The following is a 21,807-nucleotide window of genomic DNA, read 5'->3' as shown; positions in this document are numbered from 1 at the left end:
AACCGTAAGAAATTCAACAGTATGAAGTGATTTGTAAATAGGAATACAGATTTGACTTAATGTATTCATAAATATATTTTTCTCCCAGTTTGTCATGGGACTTATTTACCCTCTCAAAGAACCGGAATCGAGAACCAAAAATAACCGGAATCGAAAAGCAGAACCGGAATCGTTAAAATCCAAATGATACCCAACCCTATGTGTGATGCAGTAAAATCTTACCGCTCACTTACGTTAGCGGTGTCGTAAAAACCGTGGGAAAATGTAAAATACGATGGCGAAGAAGAAGATTCTAGTGGCCCCAAATATTTGTCCATTCTGGACAAGTGAAAAATGTATTCGGACAAGTAAATTGCCAAACTCACTTGTCCATGGACAAGTACTCTCTAAAAACTTTTTCTCACACCGAGTTAAAAAGTATATTTTTCATTAAAATTACAGTTTGAGTGATACATTTCATCCAGCAGTCAGCAGCCCTAAAACAAGGGAATTACATGTTTATAATGTGCTGAATGACACAAAAAATATGCATTTTTTATTTTTGGTAAATTCTGATAATTTAGACAAAACAGAACAGAATCAAACTGAAAACATCAGGAATATTTTCTAGATATATTCATCATTGGTTCTTTTTTTTTTAGACCAGAACAGACTGCTAACTCAACAGGAACTATCAAAACATCCCAATCAAAGTTTAAGTCACAACATTTTATTAACCAAATAGGGGAGCATAGGCTATGAGGGCGCTGTAGGACACAGGTGTGTAATGTACATTTTGAGGATGGAAGGTCAATAGGCGGCGTCAGGGGGGCGCTAGGGGGTGCTACAGGTCACCCTAGGATAGCCATAGCACCCCCAAGAAATGTATGTATTTTAAAATGTTATGTGTGAAATTCATAATTTGAAAATGTATTGATTAAAAAATAATATTCTACAGTACAGTACAAGAACATCTGGGTCTCTGATTTATTCAAGCTCGGCTCTGTGTGTGTTGGAACGAGAAATTTTTTGTGCGTGCGAGAGTGTGCACCGGTACCGGAGATTGTTGTTGTTAGCATCTGGCGCGTGCTAGCTACGCTAACGGATATAAGGAACTTTTTCAACAACAAGGTGGAAAAACTCTCGCCTGTCCGACTGAGAGGCTCAGATAACTTCAGCTCAGTTAGGTGAAGGACTCAGTGTTTAGATTACTCACTGAGATTAGTTATCTCAGTGGGTCTCAAACGGTTTGGTCGCAATTAATGTAAACAATTATTTCCGAGGCACACAATTATAGGTAGACAAAAATAAGAGAATAAATGAAAAACAGTTATGAAATACTATATGATAGTAAAACAAGAATACAGTTTAAAAGGGGAGTGATTTGTAAAATATCCATAAAGAAAAAGAAAATCTGCTTACAGTTCTGTTTCATAAGGGTGTTGAGAGATGTATCCATAGCTCTCTTAATTTTGCTCTCAAAGTGCACCAGATTGAGGCATTTAACTCCCACTTATAAAAATAGCACTTTACCCCTGCCCTGATATGCCGTGAGTTGATTATTGAGCTTAATTTCAACTGTCGCGGATACACTGGTATGTGCGTGGGGAGTGTTGCAGTACAAAATTCAACTGTAGCGACCGGTACATTAATGGGAAACCCTAAATGTTTGAGCACCCTCTATGAAACGTCAAGCTACCCCACAGCACCCCCAAAAGAAAATCTCTGGCGCCACCACTGAGCCTACAAACCCGTTTTGAAATGTCCTGTGCAAAACACAAATTTCTGCCAAATATCGGCATTTTCTTTATTTACATTTTTTTGTACAGATTGCAAAGTGGCAAAGTATTATAACTTATTGTTCTAGCAAAGGGATTGCACAATTATATTATGTATTTATTTTTGAGCACACAGACTTCTGGAGAATTGTTTTATTATCACTGTTCTAACAAAGTGATAAGGGAATGCTCACGTTAATATTGATGTATTTTAATAAATGTTAACTTGGCCCACTATTTGTGGAGGGGGGGCCCGACTTTTTTTTTTCTCCAAAGGGGGTCCTGACAGAAAAAGTTTGAGAACCACTGGGTTAGGGAGAAAACAGCATCTCTTCACACCAGTACGGTATCTCTCCAGTGTGAACATGTTGATGTGTTTTGAGAGCACCTGATTGAGTGAACGTTTTCCCACACTCTTCACAGCTGTACGGTTTTTCTCCAGTGTGAATACGTTGATGTATTTTGAGAGAACCTGATTGAGTGAACGTTTTCCCACACTCTTCACAGCTGTAGGGTTTCTCTCCTGTGTGAATACGTTGATGGGTTTTGAGATGACCTGATTGAGTGAATGATAGCCCACACTCTTCACAGCTGTACGGGTTTTCTCCAGTGTGAATACGTTTATGTGATATGAAAGGACCTGATGTAGTGAACGTTTGCCCACACTCTTCACAGCTGTACGGTTTCTCTCCTGTGTGAATACGTTGATGGATTATGAGAGAACCTGATGTCGCAAACGTTTTGTAACACTCTTCACAGCTGTGCGGTTTCTCTCCCGTGTGACTACGGTGATGTGATTTAAGATAATAAGATGTTGAGAATGTTTGCCCACACATTTCACAGCTGTATGGTTTTTCTCCAGTGTGACCAAGCTGATGTGTTTTGAGTTGACCTGATGTAGTGAACGTTTTCCCACACTCTTCACAGCTGTACGGTTTCTCTCCTGTGTGAATACGTTGATGGGTTATGAGAGAACCTGATCTTGTGAACGTTTTGCAACACTCTTCACAGCTGTACGGTTTTTTTCCAGTATGAGTAAGCAGGTGGCGTTTTAAATTTCCAGATGTTGTAAAGGATTCATCACATTGCTGACAGCTGTGACATCGCTCTCTTCCTTTCGGTTTCTAAAGCAGACGGACAGAGAAAGAGAGAAAGTAAATCTAAAAAACATAGATACATATACAGTTAACACAATAAAAACTCCCTTAATACAAACTTTCAGTTAAAAAAAAAAAAAATAATACTACTTTTACTAACTGTTTATGTTTATTATATTTGTATTATATTTGATACAGTAATACAGCAACATTCTAACAGTATATAACAGAGGTGGGGGATTCGAGTCACGTTTTTTTACTTGAGGCTTGCTTGACTAACATTGATAAAAGACTCGACTTTGACTTGGTATTCATGACTTCAGACTTGACTTAGGCTTGAGACAGATGACTCGAAAGGATAAAATATTTGCATTTGTATTGTACGAAGCCCCTAAAAGGGCAATGAATAAATGAGAGAGAAAGCATCTTGTTCGCACAGGAGACAACCATTTCATTGCAGACTGTTATGTGTATGTGGGGAAATGGCAGTGCATACATTATTTGAAATATATTTCGAACTCCATTTAAGGGACATTTCGGCCAGGGATGTAGAGCTATTTGTTTAACCTGTTAAGCCCTGAGCCTGTTTTTCAGGCCTCAGGCCCAGAACAAATGACTATATCTTCACTTCTAAAAAGGGGTACATTAATAATCTTTTTTCTCAAAGCAATGATACACCTTGGATGTAGAAGTGTCAGAATCGATATAGATTTTATTTTTAAAGTAAATTCAGATTTAACATAGTAAAAAAAAATTAAATTATAGTTTCCATCAAAATAAATACATTACTTATAGTGAAAACCACCCTTGAATTATGGGGTAGTAGACTAAAAGCGTTAGCAATCAAAACTATAAAATATAATAAGTACCCTGTATCAAGATTGATGCAAAACAAGTTAAATTTGACCTTTTTAGAGAGGTTTAGATTTTTTTTTTAAAACACTTCGGTGTATTTGCCGTATCTCTGGAGCCCTTCGGTCAATTTTGGTGATTGAAACCTCTTTTTACCCGTTAGAGCCAATATAACTGAGGGGAGGTTCCTAAAATCCACCTAAACATTACCATTGAGGATTGAGAGTGATGCGCACGCAGTTTGCCCAAACCGAAAGCTACATTACGTTAATAACTAAAGATCCATTGGAAATTAATCAGGCCTTTGTTTCGTTCTATAAGAGGCTTTATCAATCTGATTATCCATTGAATTCGGTAAGTCAAAACACTTTCCAAGATGGGCTGTCTTTTCCCAATATTTCCGTAGAAACAAAACTCGCAATGAATAGGGAACTGAACTTTGAAGATATTTCCAATGCCATTCTTAACATGAAAGGTGGTAAGGCCTCAGGACCTGACGGGATCCCAATTTACATGTATACATTTTTCAATGCAAAATGGATAGCCCCATTGTTATACATGTATGCATGGAATCATTCGAGCAGGGCAGCCTCCCCCCTTCGCTACAAAGTGCCTTAATAACTCTTATTTTTAAAGCCAGGTAAATCATCATCCGAATGTGGCTCTCATACCTCATTCACACCAACGCAACTCCGTTTCAAGCTCCGTCCTAGAGCTTTTCAGGTTCAGAACCGGTTCTTCGGTTTAGCTCCGGCTCTTTTCACACCGCCCAGAGTCCGACTGGTGCTGCGTCATTGCGTCAACCTTTGCATCATGACGTAACCGTTTGCGTGCCTGCTTCATAAAGCCAAACCGCGCGGAAACCCCTCACAGCTCACACCGACAACAACAAGAATGGCCGATTGTGTTGAAGTGCTACTCGTTTTGGTCTGTCGAAACGAAATGGAAAAAATGGGACGACTTTACTACCAACTTTACAGTCGTTACATGCTGCATCGTTGTGTACAAACTGGATAAAAAGCGGGCTTTTTGTTGTTGTTCAGGAGTTGATCCCTTCCCTACCCCCGCCTCGACGTAAGCGTGACGTATGCGGTGCTTTTGCTCTAGCCGGACCATTTTTTGGTGCTTAAAACGAACCGGATTCCGGATCTAAGAGGCTGCTCCGCTGCGGTGTGAACAGGAAAACCAAGTGCTTTTCAAGCTCCAGCTCCGAACTGGCCCTGAAACACTGTTGGTGTGAATGAGGTATAACAGACCAATTCCATTTTTTAACTCTGACGCAAAGATCATTGCTAAAGCCTTGGCTATGGGACTGGAAAGGTTCCTGCCACAGATGATACACGCAGATCAAAACGGCTTTGTTAAAAATCAAAGCGCTTTGGTCTTGATGACTACTTTCTTAAATGGATTAAAATTATATTTTTTTATTCGTCCGCAGTAGTATTAACCAATAATTGTATTTCACAACCATTTATACTCTTTCACGGCACGAGATAAGGCTCTCATATTTTGCCTCTACTTTTTGTGATAGCTATTATATGGAGCTGTTGGCAATAGCCATACAATCACGCCCTTTGATATATGGTATTAAGACAGGACACCTAGAGCATTGTATGCAGATGATGCCATAGTATTTTGATCAGGTCTTGCAAAATCGCTCTTAAAAGTAAGCAATCAATTTGGTAAATGCTCTGGTTTTAAGGTGAACAAAGATAAATCCTCTATTATGTTTCTCAATGAACAGGAGGGAAGAAATCCAAAATTATCTTTCCCATTTGTAAATGCCATAGACCAGGGGTCGGCAACAGGCGGACCGCGGTCCGGATCCGGACGCCGACCTATACGGAACCGGACCTATAATCAATACATTAATAGCGGATTTCAATTTTGACGGGGCGATTCCATTTTAACCGCTGCCGACAGGGGGCGAAAGAGACGAGTGAGCGATACAGGGAGAGAAACACAGAAGAAGAGACGAGAGCGCGGCAGAGAGAAGCGGAGAGGAAAGTGAGTGAAGAGAATAATTAGCGATACAGGGAGAAAAGCGGAGAGGAGTGTGAACAGGCGTGTTAGCGGCAGACGGGGAGAGACACATAATTACACATGGAGCTCTCCAAGAAGAGGAAAGTGGACAGTGAGAACAAAGCTTTTAACCCCGAGTGGACGGACTCATTCATGTTCATCCTGCCCACTGGGAGCACAGAACCAGTGTGTCTCATTTGTTCAGAGACTGTGGCGCTCATTAAAAGTGCCAAAACGCCACTCTGAGACAAAACACAAAGTGTTTGACTAAACATTCCCTCTCAAGTCAGAACTGAGGTCACAAAAAAATAAGCAGTCTCAGAGCACAATATGATTAGTCCACCAGGATCAAAATTAAAACTAAATATCGTTCCAGGGCAGGCTAACCGAGGCTAACCAATGAGCACCTGCTAACACAATTTTAGCCCAGATTTACAAACTCCTGGCAGGACAACCTCGAGCTCAATTCTCGCACTGAATTTAAAAAAAAGTGAGTGATGGACTGCAATATAAGAGGGAAAGAAAGAGAAACTTTAAACTGTTTAATTGTTATGATGTGTAAAGACTGACATTGTTCTATAATCGGCTGAAACTGTTAAGTCATGATGTGAAACGGTTAACAAAGAAAAAGGGAAACTGAAGCTGCTGCTAAACTTTATTTTATTTATCTAAGATTAAGCACTTTTAAGATGCACATATTTTTAAAAGCTATTTTATTTATTTTCTCTATTTATTTATTTTTAAATGCAGCCCGAGAGGAACATTACACATATCCACAATATTTACTGTATATCTGTAGAGTTCAATGTTAATTGACAATAAATATTGTTGTTTTTTTTTTTAAATTGTACTTTCTTTATTTGATTGGCAGTCAGTTGTTGATTACATGCAGACGTTGATAAAGCTACAGGCTACTTCAATATATATATATATCACACTAATTCATAAAGCAAGTTAGACATTTTGATGTTCCGGACCTTTGCGTGGGGAGATTTTCTCCAACTGGACCTCGTTGAATTTTAGTTGAATACCCCTGCCATAGACGGTTTTGCTTATCTGGGTATTACATTTACACCAAAGATAGACATTCTCAGTGCATCTAATTACGAACCCTTGTTAGCCTATGCGTCAGAAGATTCCACTAGGTGGACAACATTGCCTTGTCCTTAGTGGAAATAATTAATATAATTAAGATGAGTATATTGCCAAAATGTCTATATCTTTTTCAATCTATCCCACTAGCACCTTCTCCTCCATTGTTTTCTAAAATAAGAAAGCGACTTTCTAAATGTATTTGGAATAACAGGAAGCCGAGACTTAGACTCTCTCTGTTGTATTTATCTTACGATAGGGGAGGGTTACAACTACCAGATTTTCAGTAGTACTACTGGGCGGCACAATTGAGGGCTACAATGTTTTAGTTTTTCAGAGGAGTTGATTTGCCGTGGTTACGAGTTGAGTTGTTGTCTTCAAAGGGTTTGATGCTGGATATCTTTCTATATTCTGCTCCTTCTAAAAATCTAAGGAAAAAAACAATGAATCCCTTTGTGAAAAATAAAAAGTTTGTCTGGCATGAAGCACATAAATATATAGGCGACTCCCCAATGTTGTCTTGTTTCTCACCTATTTGGGGCAATGAACTCTTCAGCCCGGGTCAAAATGACATGGGCTTCCCAACATGATTAAGTAAGGGTATTGTAAGGCCACTGGATTCATATGAGGACGGCAACATAATGTCGTTTGACGAGCTGAAAACAAAGTATGTCGTGCCACAGAAACACTTTTTCAAGTACCTGCAAGTTAGGAGTTTTATATTGGCAAACTTAAAGGGGACCTATCATGCAAAATGCACTTTTGTACTTCTTTAACACATGAATATATGTCCCTGGTGTTCCAGGGATCTCACCAAGTGTCAGAGAACACAACCCTCTCTTTTCCTCCATACCCAAATCTCAAAAAATGGGGCTGCAATGGATCTGATACAGACTGATACAGATTTTAATTATTTTCTACGTCACAAAAGTGGAGCTCCGCTTAGTGGTCAATTCTCCACCTATCAGGGGAATGTGGGGTTGGGCCACGGCCGGCCATTGCCGCTCGAAAGCATTGGAGACGCTGTAGTACATATGCCAGGCCTGTAAGTGGCGCTGTAGTATGCCACAAAAGCAGCGAAGAAGACTTCCCTTGCATGGTTGCCATGGTCACCCTTCTGTTTATTCTCCGCTGTGGCTCTTTTTCTCCCTCCCCGAGGCAAGCGTTTGCTCCCGCTGCTGTAATTCAATGCAATCCCTCCCCGTCGAGGCAAGCACTGTAATTCTCTCCGGTAGTCCACCAGCAGATGACAAACACCCACCTCTCCGCCTCTTCCAAGGAACGAGGAGACCGTGCGGCAGAGTTTCAGTTAGATATTTTTTCGCCGGTCAACATGTCCGTTAAAGTTCAAATCTTCCGGACAAAATTAGAAAAGTGCCCATCAAAGGTCTTCTTTGTTATTTATTGAGCTTTAAAACAAATAAATAACGACTCTATATAATAATATATAAGAATAAAACACGGAGGACGGAGATCTCTTTTTCTCCCCCTCTTCTGACAGCCCAGCAGCTGATCTCAAAGCACCCCCTCTCCTGCAGGGGGGCGTGGTCAGCTGCAGCTCATTTGCATTAAAGCTACGTCACAGAATCAGCCCCCTGCAATAGCAGTGCTGGAAAGAGCAAATAGAGCGAAATGAGGCATGGCTAAAATGCAGGATCGGTTTGGTATTTTGAAGAAAAAAATATATATTTATATACTTTATATAGGTATGGCCCTACAATATATTGTTCAAATATAGCATGATATGCCCCCTTTAAACAACTTGTTGCAACAACCTCCTACGTCCACAGTAGAGATACTGACTATAAAAACTGTAACAGCAAAGGACTGGTTACTCAATTTTATAACATAATGGTTGCAAACCATAAAGACAACTCAGAAAGTAAAAGACGTATTAAAGGATATTTCAGAGGATGATTGGGGTACAATTTGTTCAAAGGCACACTATTAATACACGTCTTAGATTAATACAATATAATTGGATAATGAGAACTTACATCACCCTTGTGATGTTTAACCAGTTTAACCCTAACATTCCTGATCTATGTTATAAATGCAAGATCCATCAAGGTATGATCGCTTGAGGGATTGTGTAGAGCAGTGTTTCCCCTACCATTGTCTTGGCGGGGCGCTGCCCAAATTGTTTTTGGGGGGGGTACCCAAGCAGCACCCTGCCAAGGCAGTACACCTAGGGGAAACACTGTAGAGGTTAAAAGATTTTGGACTTCGGTGAGAAGATACATTTCCCAAATAACCTCGTTGCGAACCCCTTTAAGCCCTAAACTTTGTATTTTAAGCATTTATCCAGAAGACTGTTCACTATCGGTTAGGGGAAGAAAAATGGTTAACCAATGCCTTCTACAAGCCAGGCGCTCAATTGCTTTGTGTTGGAAAAATGTTGGTTGCCCCTCCCTGGGCCTCAGGTTAAACACTTTAAATTTGAGTCTGGCTCTTGAGAAACTCACATATATACTAAGGAAGAAAGCTTCGGAATGTTACACCATTTGGGAATTATTTTTGGAATTTATAAAAAAGTGGGGACATTGCAGAAGTGATGGAAGGTTAAAGTGAAATGACTAAACTACTACTACTACTGAGGACATTTTGAATTTGGTTAATATATTTGGAGAATTGTAAGCTGTACTCTGCTCTGTTTGTGGATGTGCTTTTATTGTATTTTTGTTGAATTTGCTAATGTAATTATATTCTTGGTCTGTACTTTAAACTGATTGATGATTCTAGTATCTGCACATTTTTTTTTTTAAATGTCCATTATTTTGTATCTGCCATATGTCTAATGTTGGGGAATGTTCGGTTGTGTTTGCATAATGTGATAAATGTTAGAACATTACTAAGTAGTAATGTCCTAACTGTGACGACCCCTCCACACCACGTGGGGTGCCGTCTCGCCTCCCTGCTTTTTGTTGCAGCCCAGGAGCCGGGTTGTAACATAACCTATATCCAACCATATTGTTCATTAATATTGTATTTTCTGAACAGGTTGTGATCTTTCATTTGGGGATAACAGTGTTAGGAATATATTGTGAGGAAGTGCACACTGACCTGAGCTCCAGTGGTCTTTTTGTTCTCCTCCATGCTGCTCTCAGTGCTCCTTCTCCGGCTGTGACTCTGAAATAAACAACACAACTACAGCTGAAACAACACAAGTTAACTCAATACAACTGACAGACACAACAAAACAAATCTACAGCTATGTCTTCTCTCTGTAAACTCTCTGTAAACTCGCTCGGATCGGTCATTAGCCCGCATGGTTTTTCATACCACTGCTACGTCGCTGACGACACCCAATTAATTCTGTCTTTTCCCCGTTCCGAAACCCAGGTCGTCGCACGCATCTCTGCTTGTCTAGCAGACATCTCTCTGTGGATGTCGGCTCACCACCTCAAGCTCAACCTTGACAAGTCTGAACTGCTTTTTCTTCCGGGAAAAGATTGTCCCACTCTTGACCTAACAATCAACATCGGCCCCTCTGTTGTTTCCCCGACTCAGACTGCAAGGAATCTGGGTGTGACCCTAGATAACAACCTGTCCTTCACTGCAAACATAGCTGCTACAACCCGCTGCTGCAGATACAAGCTTTACAACATCAGGAGGATACGTCCCCCCCTGACCCAGAAAGCGACAACTTCTGGTCCAGGCTCTCGTCATCTCACGCCTAGACTACTGCAACTTCCTCCTGGCTGGTCTACCTGAATGTGCCATCCAACCGCTGCAGCTCATCCAGAATGCAGCGGCTCGTCTGGTCTTCAACCTTCCTAAATTCTCCCACACCACACCGCTCCTCCGCTCCCTTCACTGGCTTCCGGTAACTGCTAGAATCCACTTCAAGACACTGAGACACTGGTACTTGCGTACCATGCTGCGAATGGATCTGGCCCTTCCTACATCCAGGACATGGTTAAACTGTACACCCCAGCACGTGCACTCCGCTCTGCATCGGCCAAACGGCTCGCTGCACCCTCACTGCGAAGGGGACCCAAGTTCCCATCTGCAAAAACACATGGGTTTGCTATCCTGGCGCCAAAATGGTGGAATGAGCTCCCCATTGACATCAGGACAGCAGAAAGCTTACACACCTTCCGGCGCAGACTGAAAACTCCACAACTCCACTTCGAGCGATAGAATTACTAACAAAGCACTTATATACTAATAAAGGACTGGCTTACCTAAAGCCAGTTGAGTAGCACTTGAAATGTGTTGGCTCTATGAAACCTGATGTACTTATATGATTCTGTTTTCTTCAAGTTTATATCTTGTTGGTCGAATGCACTTATTGTAAGTCGAATTGGATAAAAGTGTCAGCTAAATGCAATGTAATGAGTACTTCTACTTTTAATCTATAAATAAATGTTTAAAAACACAGCAACGTTCTAACCTATATCTAACCATATTGTGCATTAATATTGTATTTTCTAAACAGGTTGTGATCTTTCATTTCGGGATAACAGTGTTAGGAATATATTGTGATGAAGTGCACACTGACCTGAGCTCCAGTGGTCTTTTTGTTCTCCTCCATGCTGCTCTCAGTGCTCCTTCTCCGGCTGTGACTCTGAAATAAACAACACAACTACAGCTGAAACAACACAAGTTAACTCAATACAACTGATAGACACAACAAAATAAATCTACAGCCACTTCTTAGGTTAATAGCAGAGGCGAGAAGTAACTAGGTGATTTACTCAAGTACTGTACTCAAGTACTATTTAGAGGTACTTGTAATTTAGTATTGAAAAGGAATCTAACTTTGATAAAACCAACGTTAATATCTTGGTCGTCTCCGATACCGAGCTCCGATGGTGATAAGGCTCCGGAAAACGGCCGTCCTACCTTTAGGACTTAACCCCCAGAATCTAAGTGCAAGATTACCGTAATCTGTTTAGGGGGGCAGCTAACAGTAGGGCATGTACGCGCGCGCGCCGAATATTAGTTGTTTTGCATTGTTGTTTTGTGGTTATTTCTTAATGTAAATAACCCAATTTGTGTTCTTTAAAATTGAAAAGGATATTGCATTGTGTTTGTTGCTTTTGTTGCAGTTGTATATGTCTTAAGTGTAATTTGGTTCGGCTTCCTATTTTGTATGGACATGCTTTGATTTTTGAAGGAGAGTTAGCGCTGACAGGAAGTGGTTGTTGCTATGGAAACAACGTGACGGAGAAAAGGAGCGGAGATTAATGAAGAAAAGTTATATCTACATATGAAGACGGAGAAAGTAAACTATAAAGTTTATGGTTAAGTGTTAGCACCCCCCAAAGAGGCAAAAGCTCTTACGTTGATATTGGAGATGTCAATCAATTGAATTTGGCAGCCGCAGAGCAGCACGGCTGCCAAAAAGAAAGAAAAAAGAATATCCGAATAACGAACAGCGTTAGGCCTGTCGTGATAAACAATTAATTGACTTATCGTACGATAAATACAAATGAACTCGATAACTTTTCTGACGTCGATAAATTGCCATTTACATGTGTGTTTGTTTACATAAGGATGTGACCAGCATTTTAGTCAGGCGCGCTGTGTCTGCCGGCCAGGCGCGCTGTGAGGGGCAGGGCTCACACACAGCCAGGTCAGGACACTCCAATGTGCAACAGTAAAATTAATAATATACAGACAAGTAGGAGCCAACATATGACTTACTCGAGGGGAATTTGAAGTTAAATGGAATTGGTTGCGAAACCCAATTCTACATCTCCGGTGTGGGAATATTTTGGATTTAAGCCAAATGAACGAGGCGAACCTACGGACTTGATTGAGCCGCCGGTATGTCGCATTTCTGTAAAAAAGGTATAGCAACAAAAGCTAGCAATACGACCAACCTTAAACACAACCACCCCATTCTGTTTTCCCAGCTGGGAGCAAACACGGCAGCTGGAGATGGAGCCCCCACCTTCCCGACAGTTTACAATCAAAGATGCATTTGCCCGACAATGCAAACATGTTTGTGTTCCTTGCTCGAAATCTTTGAAATACAGATTTGGATATGGCCTGTTGAGGCATCTTGGTTTTTGTATGTACAGTGGACTGTTGTGAAAATATTTTGCGTATTTGCAGATCCGTTTTACATTTGCACATTTATTAGTGAGTTTGCAAATCTTTTAAATGCATTTGTGGATGGTGTTTTACATTTACAAATCACATAAATACACACAAATTATTTTTATGTTCACATAAATACTTATGAGACTAATTGAAGCCCATAGGGAGAGCTCTGTTTTCCAGCCTGAGTCTATTTAATTTATTGTTTTAGTTGTGTGGGATTTAATACATGTTTTATAATTTATATTTTTGAATATTATTTCACATTTCATGTGCAATGTTGAATGTTCAATAAAAAGTTCTGTTTGAAAGGATGTACTTTAATTATTATTATATATTATCATTATGTCAGTGGTCTAAAATGGTCTTACAACGGTGCAATATTATCGTTTATCGTAATAGTTTCCGGGAAAATGTATAGTCCAACAAAATTAATTATCGTGACACGCCTAAACAGCGTGGCCTCTAACACCAGCTGCTCGTCGTATCACTTATTTCAGGCACTAAAGTGTTGGATGTCCGACCGCCAGGATCGCAAAACGGAGTGCGTAGTGCAGTAGGTGTTGTTGGGCTGGTAGAACCCAGAGCAGTATCTAAACTGCCACTGGAGGAGAAACCCTGTGTCGTTGGGAGACTCCCTGGTAATTAGGGCCGCTTCAGGACCCACAATCCCTAACCCCCTCCTTTGATCCCCAGTTATACCAATTCAAACAATGCAAACGTAAAATCAAACATAGCCAGAGTCAAACACTGATATCACAGCAGTGATATTACCACATCAGCAGAGCACATGTCATATTTCAGCATCAATGAAAACCACAGTAACCAAAATGAAACTACAGTTTAACCTTAGCAGGGTTTCTATTTTCCCTTAAACAATTTCAAGTCCAAATTATCAACTACTGTCAGCCTTTTCCAAGGAAGGGTGTTCTTACCTTACTCTAAGACCAAGCAGATACCTTCAGAGACCACCAGAGAGACCAGGAATTGGGTCGAAATGTTAGGTTTTTAACAAATATAGAGGATTTACAAGATCCAAAAAATAACAAAAGTTTTACAAGGTCAAAGTACAAAAGCAACAGGTTCCCAAGTAAACCCCCTAGAGCCCTAATAGAGCCCAAGCCCAGGGCCCAAGACTCAAAATGAAGCCTCAAAAAAGTCCCCCCAAGCTCCCCCGTTTCTCTTCACTCATCTTTTATAGTCTCTTCCCTCCTCCCTCTCTGCATCAGAGGCCTTTACGACGAAGCCGGTTCAACATAACTTGGATATGATTGAGTTAGCCGGTTGGCCTAATCCAAAACATACGCACTCTCACTAAACGGTCCTACGACGCGGGTTATCAAGTGGATCGCTCAAGCCAGCCGTGTCCCATCTAGTTAGGTGCACGTTCACATGGAAGGGGTGGAATCTGGAGCATTCGACCAATCACAAACATGGAGAAGCGTACTGACAGCGCAGCGTCATACTTCCTGAATGAAAAGTCAACTATAATTTTAGACAAATATGAAGACGTTAAACTTTAAACATCCATGACTTATAAACTTTATCCAGGATAAAAGCCACATAGCTGCACCTGCAAGGTGAATACAGCTGGTAATAGAAAAAGTATTTGAATGCGTACATTAACAGGTTTTATGATATCACTGCCACGAGACTAAGACACGAGTGGATTTGACTTTAATTACATTTGACTCGAGTGTTTCGTCAACTTAATGTGTTGCTTAAAATAATACTTCTGCATACAGTATGTGACACTGTGAGTGTTGCACGGCCAGATACGGCTAAGCTGACTCAGATAAGGAAATATATGATACATTATGATGTGATATGAATGATAATGGGACACATCGACGTCTGCACTCAATGCCGCGGACTGTACTTAATGCAACCTAACCTGCTCCGGACCAGGCTAGCCGCTCAGCATAAGTTACCATGGAGATCTAGTCCGCTAAAAAGAGAACCAGTGTCGTAGGACCGGAAACCCAGAGTTTTCCCTGAAGTTAGCCCGCTATGCGAAAATCCGGCTTCGTAGTACAGGCCTCAGGTGGTTTCCAGACAAAGTGAGGTCTGAACAGCAGGTCTTTCAACACCATTTCCATTTAATGCTACTTTGTACTTTTACTTCACTAAAAAAAAAATCCATCAGAAAGCTGCAGCTGATTCAGAACGCTGCTGCTCGAGTCCTCACAAACACTAAAAGAGTGGATCACATCACTCACGAGATACGTTTTTGCACAGATGGAAGGCTGACAGGCAGGTAGGCCATCCAGTTATTTTAGCCGGGCCGGCTAAAATGATTGTTCGTGCTTTTTACAGTATTACGGCTTCCACAGATGACTTTTTTTTCATGGATTTTTTGTCAAAGCACTTACTTAATAAAAAGTGTTTCTCGAGCCGGTTTCTCAAACTTACCTACCCCACCTTTCACGTATAGACTACTACAGTGGACAGCTTTTCAAAAGGTGTTTTATTGTATATGCATAGGTTTTGATGCCATAGTTGCACCATCAGCCACTACATAGGACCCTATTGCATCATCCCATACACTGCCACTCAGTGGAAAGTCAGTGCAAGTGCATGATACATGTCTCTAAACCAGGGGTGGGGAACCTCCGGCCCCCGGGCCGTATACGGCCCGCGAGAGCATTTGGTGTGGCCCTCAAGGTAATTTATAAACACACACAAAAAAGAAAAAAATTAAAGAAATCTAGACCGCAAAATAAATAAACAAGCGAGTGCCTGTTTTTCCTGGCCAAGATCAGGGTCCTTGAATACAACACAAGCCTAACGTGTCATCACGTGGTATATGTCTCGTCCGTCCGTCAGGGGTGTAGTTCTGGTGGGGAGCACCAGAACGCCGCTCTGCTCCGGCAGTTCCAAAAATTGCAGTACCCATAAGGAGCCCTACACATGCTGCAGTTTTTGCGTGGCTGTGTCTAGTTGTAAGCCCAGTGGCGATCTGTCATTCTGATCATCCAGTCAATAACTTTGTTGTTATTAGCATCTGGTTAGCTAGCTATGCTAACGAATATAAGAAGTGAGGTAAAGGCACATCTTTATATGATCATTATAGTTATAAAAAAATAAGAGAATAAAGTAAACAGGTATCAAATATATGACAGTAAAAAAAAGTTGTTATTAATAATCAAGAATGCAGTTTGAAAGGAGAGTGATTTGTAAAATATCCATAAAGAAAAAGAAAATCTGCTTACAGTTCTGTTTCAAATGGGTGTTGAGAGATGTATCCATCGATCTAATGTTGCTCTCAAAGTGCACTAGATTGATGCTTTTAACTTCAACATTTAAAAAAAAATCTTGCCGGGGGAGCATGCCCCCCAGACCCCCCTAGAGGAGGTTAGGTCCCCCCCCCACTTAAATCATGTTCACATGGATAGGAGTCTAAATACATTTGCACACATCTTGTGTCCATATCTTTCTGTTTGGGTAGTCATGCCACAACCGTGCACATGCATGCATGCGTGAATCAGTCATGGCAAGATATCTGGATTAAGAGGTTGCTTTTTCTTTGCACATAATGAAAGAAAGGTGAAATGAGTGGGCTGTGATTTTAGTATTTTTAAGCAGAGGTCAATAAATTGTACGGCCCTCGGAGGATGTTGAAAACATTGAAATGGCCCTTGAGAGGAAAAAGGTTCCCCACCCCTGCTATAAACCAAGATGAATGACAGAAAGCCAGATGGACCAAGTCACCTGCCGATATCCTGCAAACCCTTTCATGGAAAGCGCTCGCTGCAGGTATAACACATTTGGTGACATCAAGTAACAACTAAGGAATTTTATAATTCATAAATTGTCAAAGTATTGATTTTATGTTTGCAGGAAATCATGATTATTCGCCTGTCCACTAAAGTGGACGTCATGCATCACTGGCTACAATTCATACTGTTACTGCTCTTCTTGAAAATACTTCATTAGCAATATCTTTTTGGGCCTTAAATCAATATACTTAAGTTATTATAATGTAATTTTAAGTTTGCAAATCTTTATTTATCATTTTTTCCAAATGTACAAGTTTTCAGTTTAGACATGTCTGTGGACATATAAAACATTTCTTTTGGCCTCAGGTTTTCTAAATTTGAAAAAACTAGATAAAAATAAACTAAAGTTAATATCTTGTTTTTCATGCCCCAAGAGCAATAAGAACACTTGGTAAAAAAAATCCTGAGTGAGGCTTTCATAATTCATGCATGAAAGGGTTTTAATCTTAGTAAAAATTAATCAAATGAAGACTATAGTAATGATATGCAATTTTAAGAAAAGCGAATATGAACATTTTTATGAAAGCAAAAAACACATTTCAATGTCATGTTTAGAATTAAGATTTATTTTAACTTCAATTTAAAATATGCACATTTAATTTATTAACAGAAACAAACTTAACAAAACGGTCTCTATTGTCTTGTTGACAGTTGTGCTGTGTAAGTGGCCGTGTCAGACCTGACCTTTGCCTCACCTACCTCTATTAAGCTTACCATTGATAAAGAGATGCTAAATTGGCTGTGAATGGAAAGGATGTATGTTTCCTTCTTGTGGTTTCAGGCATATGAAACCAGGCATGTGAAACTAGATAGAACATTCTGAACTTTTGACCTACACACACACACACATTCTAGATCAGGGATGGGCAACTTTGATGGTGGTGGGGCAACATCATTGATGTACTGGCCACCAGGGGGCCGCAGGTTCACTTGGAACACACACACACACAAATTCCATGTGTTGTATGTAATTATTAACAAATATACTAAGTCTGACATCTTCATTGACATTTTACAATCTTTCAGGGAACATCCTCTAATAAGCTCACTAAACAAATATCAGTTCAGAGAAATGTTATTTCATTTTTACAAGTGGCATGTTTGTATTGAACAGGTTATTAAACAGTGGAATAAAACTATTTTAAACTATTGGAAAGCACGGAAAATGTGTGTGCATTGAGATTAACCATTAAGATGACATAAACATGAAGTCATGAACACTAACCCAGACATTAGTTGTCTAACTTGAACCTAAAGCACTTGTAGCCAGTCTCTGCATTCCCCTTGTTCCACAATAAGGGGAATGTCAACACAGACACCTGTTAGCCCGCACTCTGCTGTTCCTCAGCGCAGCTCCCCCCCCTCCCGCTGAAATTATGAATGAAAAGCGTAGTAATCATAGATAACACGGCAGGGTCTGTGACAGTTTGTTTTCATCTGATTTCAAATAAACAAAGTCTTGGTTTTAAGAATATTAAACTTGTTTCGCCAAATTCAGATGATAAATACAACTTGTAAGCTTGTAAAGGCATAATTACAAGAGGCAACTTAACGTCACAGCAGGCATAACAACAGCCGGTGTTTCTTGTGAGGGTTGCCCCGGGAAACAAACACAATACACACAAATGCGTCAGATTATTTCGCGGCATTTGAAATCATGTACGCAGCTCGCGACGTAACTAGGAGTCTAGTGGACAGTATCAGTACTACAAGTACTACTACAACTACTTTTAAATTAATTACGTTGTTTATAAATTAATCTGAGGGCCGCACAAAGAGGAGGTGGGGCCGCCATTTGCCCATCCCTGTTCTAGATGGTGCAATAAAAGCGTAAAAGTTCCAGCTAGCATTCAGAGAAGGCGCTTGTGGTTTTTGACACCTTGAGAGCGGTGACAGCGGGTATGAAGACAATGAAGCACAGGATGCAGGCGACCTACGCACAGATTCAAATCAACTTCCTGGGCCAGCGAATCGTAGAGACAAGCTGCCCATATTTGTCTCTGTTAATAAATTAAAGTTTGCATATTTGAAATTGAAATGTTGATTCTAAAGTCATGATATTGACAATGTGTTCTGCTTTCATGAACATTTTCATATTCCCTCTCTTTAAAATTACATATCATTACTATAAGTTTGTATTTGTTTAATTTGTAACCCTTACATTTTTTAATGTTTAATGATTAAAAGTTGAGTTGTGACCTCCTTCTCACTCAAAGAGAGAAAGGGGGATGACCCATGATGAAGAGAGGGAGGAGGAAGAAGACTATAAAGAAGAATGGAGAAGAAGAAATGAGAGAGCTTGGGGAGCTTGGAGGTCTTGAGAGCTTGGAGGCTTCTTGGGGGAAGTTTTCTGAGGCCCAAGCCCTGGGCCTCAGAAAACATACATTGTTTTGATTGATATATTTGGGGATCAAGAGAGGGTGGGGTTAGGGACTGTGGGTTCTGAAGCTGCCCTAATTACCAGGGAGTCTCCCATTAACAGAGGGAGTCTCCTCCAGGGGCAGTTTTGATACTGCTCTGGGGTTCTACCAGCCCACCAACATCTACTACACATACACACCGTTTTGCTATCCTAAAGCGGTCAGACATCCGAGGCCAGAGTGCCAAAAATAGGGATACGACGGGCAGCGTGGTGTTAGAGGCCACGTTGTAAACTCCCCCCTAAGCAGATTATGTTGATCTTGCGTGTTGATTCTGGGGGGTTTTGAAGTCCTAAAAAGATTGGACGGCCATTCACCGGAGCCTTATCAGCACCGGAGTTCGGTATCGGAGACGGACTAGGTATTACAAATTGTTGTATCGAAGTTAGATTCCTTTTCAGTCTCTAAGATGTGTTGCTCCTGGATGTTGGACCTAAAATCATCAAGTATGTACACAGTTCGCTCTCATCCTGTGTGCATTGTTGTCCTCAATAGTTGTAACCGTTGTCAAGGTGTCAAAAACCACAACGCCTTCCTAGAATTGTGGTTGGAACTTTTATGCTTTGCTTGCACCTTCTAAAATGCATAATGTGCATAGGTTAAGAGTTCAGGATGTTCTGTCTAGTTGCACATGTCTGAAAAGACTTTATTGAGACATACATCCTTTCCATCAAACCAAATTATAGCCAATTTAGCATTTGTTATCAATGGTAAGCTTAATAGAGGTAGGTGAGGTAAAAGTGAGGTCTGTCACTGCCACTTGAACAGCAGGTCTGTCAACACTATTTCCATGTAATGCTACTTTGTACTTTTACTCCACTACAATTCAGAGGTAAATGGTGTACTTTTAGTCCACTATTGAATACATTTAGTTACTTTACAGATGTGGATGAATGATGTGAAATATAATCAACTCTTAAATCAGACTTTATTTACAAGCTACCCTGCAGTGCAACACACACACACACACACACACACACACACACACACACACACACACACACACACACACACACACCACACACACACACACACACACACACACACACACACACACACACACACACACACACACACACACACACACACACACACACACACACACACACACACACACACACACACACACACACACACACACACACACACACACACACACACACACACACACACACACACACACACACACACACACACACACACACACACACACACACACAGATGTTACCTCTCTCTCTCCTCTTCGTCCTGGTTCTTCAGTCTTTCTTCTCCTTGATAAAACACTGCCGTTAAACACACTAATCTCCCTTCAATGCCTTTACTTATGTTTACCGATCAGCCACGTGGTATAAAAAGCTCCGAACAAAGAACGGGAGGCAACAAAAACACGGTGTAACGGATAAATCACCCTCCAAGGATAAACTAAGTATTTGTATGTGTTTTAAAAGTCTCTTAAACACATTAGGTATAAAATCTGTGTCAACATCTGTTAGCAACGTCTAGCTTCATATGACCGGAAGCTAGAAACGGACCACGACAATACATCATGAGAGTTTAGTTTTTCCTTTTAAAAATAAATTCACTGCCTCCCTGTGGTGAAAAACGGTATTAAAATAAATATGAATTACAACAATAATAATATATATAATAATAATAATAATAATATATAAATATGGGACTGGTATGGTGGATTTTAAACGTTGGAAAAATGTTTTTGTTTGTGATCATACATTTGTTTTCCATTATATAGGTTTTGATAGAATGATTGATCATTAAAGTGTTATCAAAGCTGGTAAAGGTAAAGCTAGTTTGAATGACTTTGTATACTGTAGGGTAGCTTGTGAATTTACTCCAGGTGGAACTGAAGTCTGATTGATTATATTTATGAAAATAGAAGTACTCAGGTCTTGTACTTGAGTAAAAGTAGAAGTACTCAGATATTGTACTTGAGTAAAAGTAGAAGTACTCGGATCTTGTACTTGAGTAAAAGTAGAAGTACCAGAGTGTAGGAATACTCTGTTACCTGCATTCAACATGTTACTCAAGTAAAAGTAGAAAAGTATTACCATCAAAATATACTTAAAGTATCAAATGTAAAAGTAGTCATTGTGCAGATTGGTCAATTTGAGAATAATATATATGATATGTTTTATGATTGATCATAAAAGTGTTATCAAAGCTGGTAAAGATCCAGCTAGTTTTAATGACTTTGTATACTGCAGTGTAGCACACTATAGGCGCATTCACACCGCAGTACTTTTCCCACAAAGGTTCATGAGAACTTAGTTCATGAGAACTCTTTAGTTCTCATGAACTAAATACAGATTGCGTTCACACCGGAATAAATCCCTGGGGGAGGATTAGGCAAATGAAGCCGCTGACGTCACTTCTTCTTCTTCTGCTTTGGGTTTACTGGCAGGCCGCAAACCACTTCACGGCGTATACTGCCGCCCAAAGTCCCCGGCCGGAAGTCCCCGGAGTTGGGGAAGGCTTCAGTAGAAGCTTCTGGGACTCCCAGCAGCTTCTACTGAAGCCTTCCGAGTAAGTCGCCAGAACGCCCTCCTCATCTCCACCGCTCCCATGTTTTATTTTGTGTTGCCATAAATTAGTCTCTCTGCGTTTCTGCGCTGGGCTAATGCTAATGATAATAATGCTAATGCGAGGATAATAAAATGGCGGCTTCACAAAACTTTTTGGGAGTTTTACGGGGCGTGGTTTGCAATCCGCCCAGCCAATC

At 40.4% G+C, this 21,807-nt stretch overlaps 1 protein-coding gene across 4 annotated transcripts; it reads right to left on the bottom strand.

Annotated features, from left to right (window-relative positions):
• Nucleotides 1-501: 501 nt before the first annotated feature.
• On the bottom strand, nucleotides 502-20,586 carry LOC117536516 (zinc finger protein 239-like). Of its 4 annotated transcripts, none has more exons than XM_034201421.1 (4): nucleotides 20,299-20,586; nucleotides 11,325-11,408; nucleotides 9,884-9,949; nucleotides 502-2,881 (listed from the first exon to the last, which is right to left on the bottom strand). In XM_034201421.1, the coding sequence occupies exons 2-4, from the start codon at nucleotides 11,355-11,357 to the stop codon at nucleotides 2,069-2,071; spliced, it is 912 nt and encodes a 303-aa protein (XP_034057312.1). In that variant the 5' UTR covers nucleotides 11,358-11,408; nucleotides 20,299-20,586; the 3' UTR covers nucleotides 502-2,068. The 4 variants fall into 4 exon arrangements, with proteins under 4 accessions (XP_034057312.1, XP_034057314.1, XP_034057311.1 ...); XM_034201420.1 differs by having other exon boundaries at nucleotides 1,758-2,881; nucleotides 11,325-11,390; XM_034201423.1 differs by lacking the exon at nucleotides 11,325-11,408.
• Nucleotides 20,587-21,807: the final 1,221 nt, after the last annotated feature.

This window comes from Gymnodraco acuticeps, unplaced genomic scaffold (genome assembly GCF_902827175.1).
Source record: "Gymnodraco acuticeps unplaced genomic scaffold, fGymAcu1.1, whole genome shotgun sequence".
Taxonomy (NCBI): domain Eukaryota; kingdom Metazoa; phylum Chordata; class Actinopteri; order Perciformes; family Bathydraconidae; genus Gymnodraco; species Gymnodraco acuticeps.
The sequence above is the reverse complement of the archived record's forward strand: the minus strand, read 5'-3'. Positions and strand labels throughout refer to the sequence as shown.

Excerpts from the sequence above, each read along its gene's own strand:
- LOC117536516 (XM_034201421.1), bottom strand. The coding sequence starts at position 11,357 with ATGGAGGAGAACAAAAAGACCACTGGAGCTCAG. Across the intron at positions 9,950-11,324 it reads AAAAGACCACTGGAGCTCAG|AGTCACAGCCGGAGAAGGAG; the intron begins GTCAGTGTGCAC and ends TGTTTATTTCAG. Across the intron at positions 2,882-9,883 it reads AAAAGACCACTGGAGCTCAG|AAACCGAAAGGAAGAGAGCG; the intron begins GTCAGTGTGCAC and ends CGTCTGCTTTAG.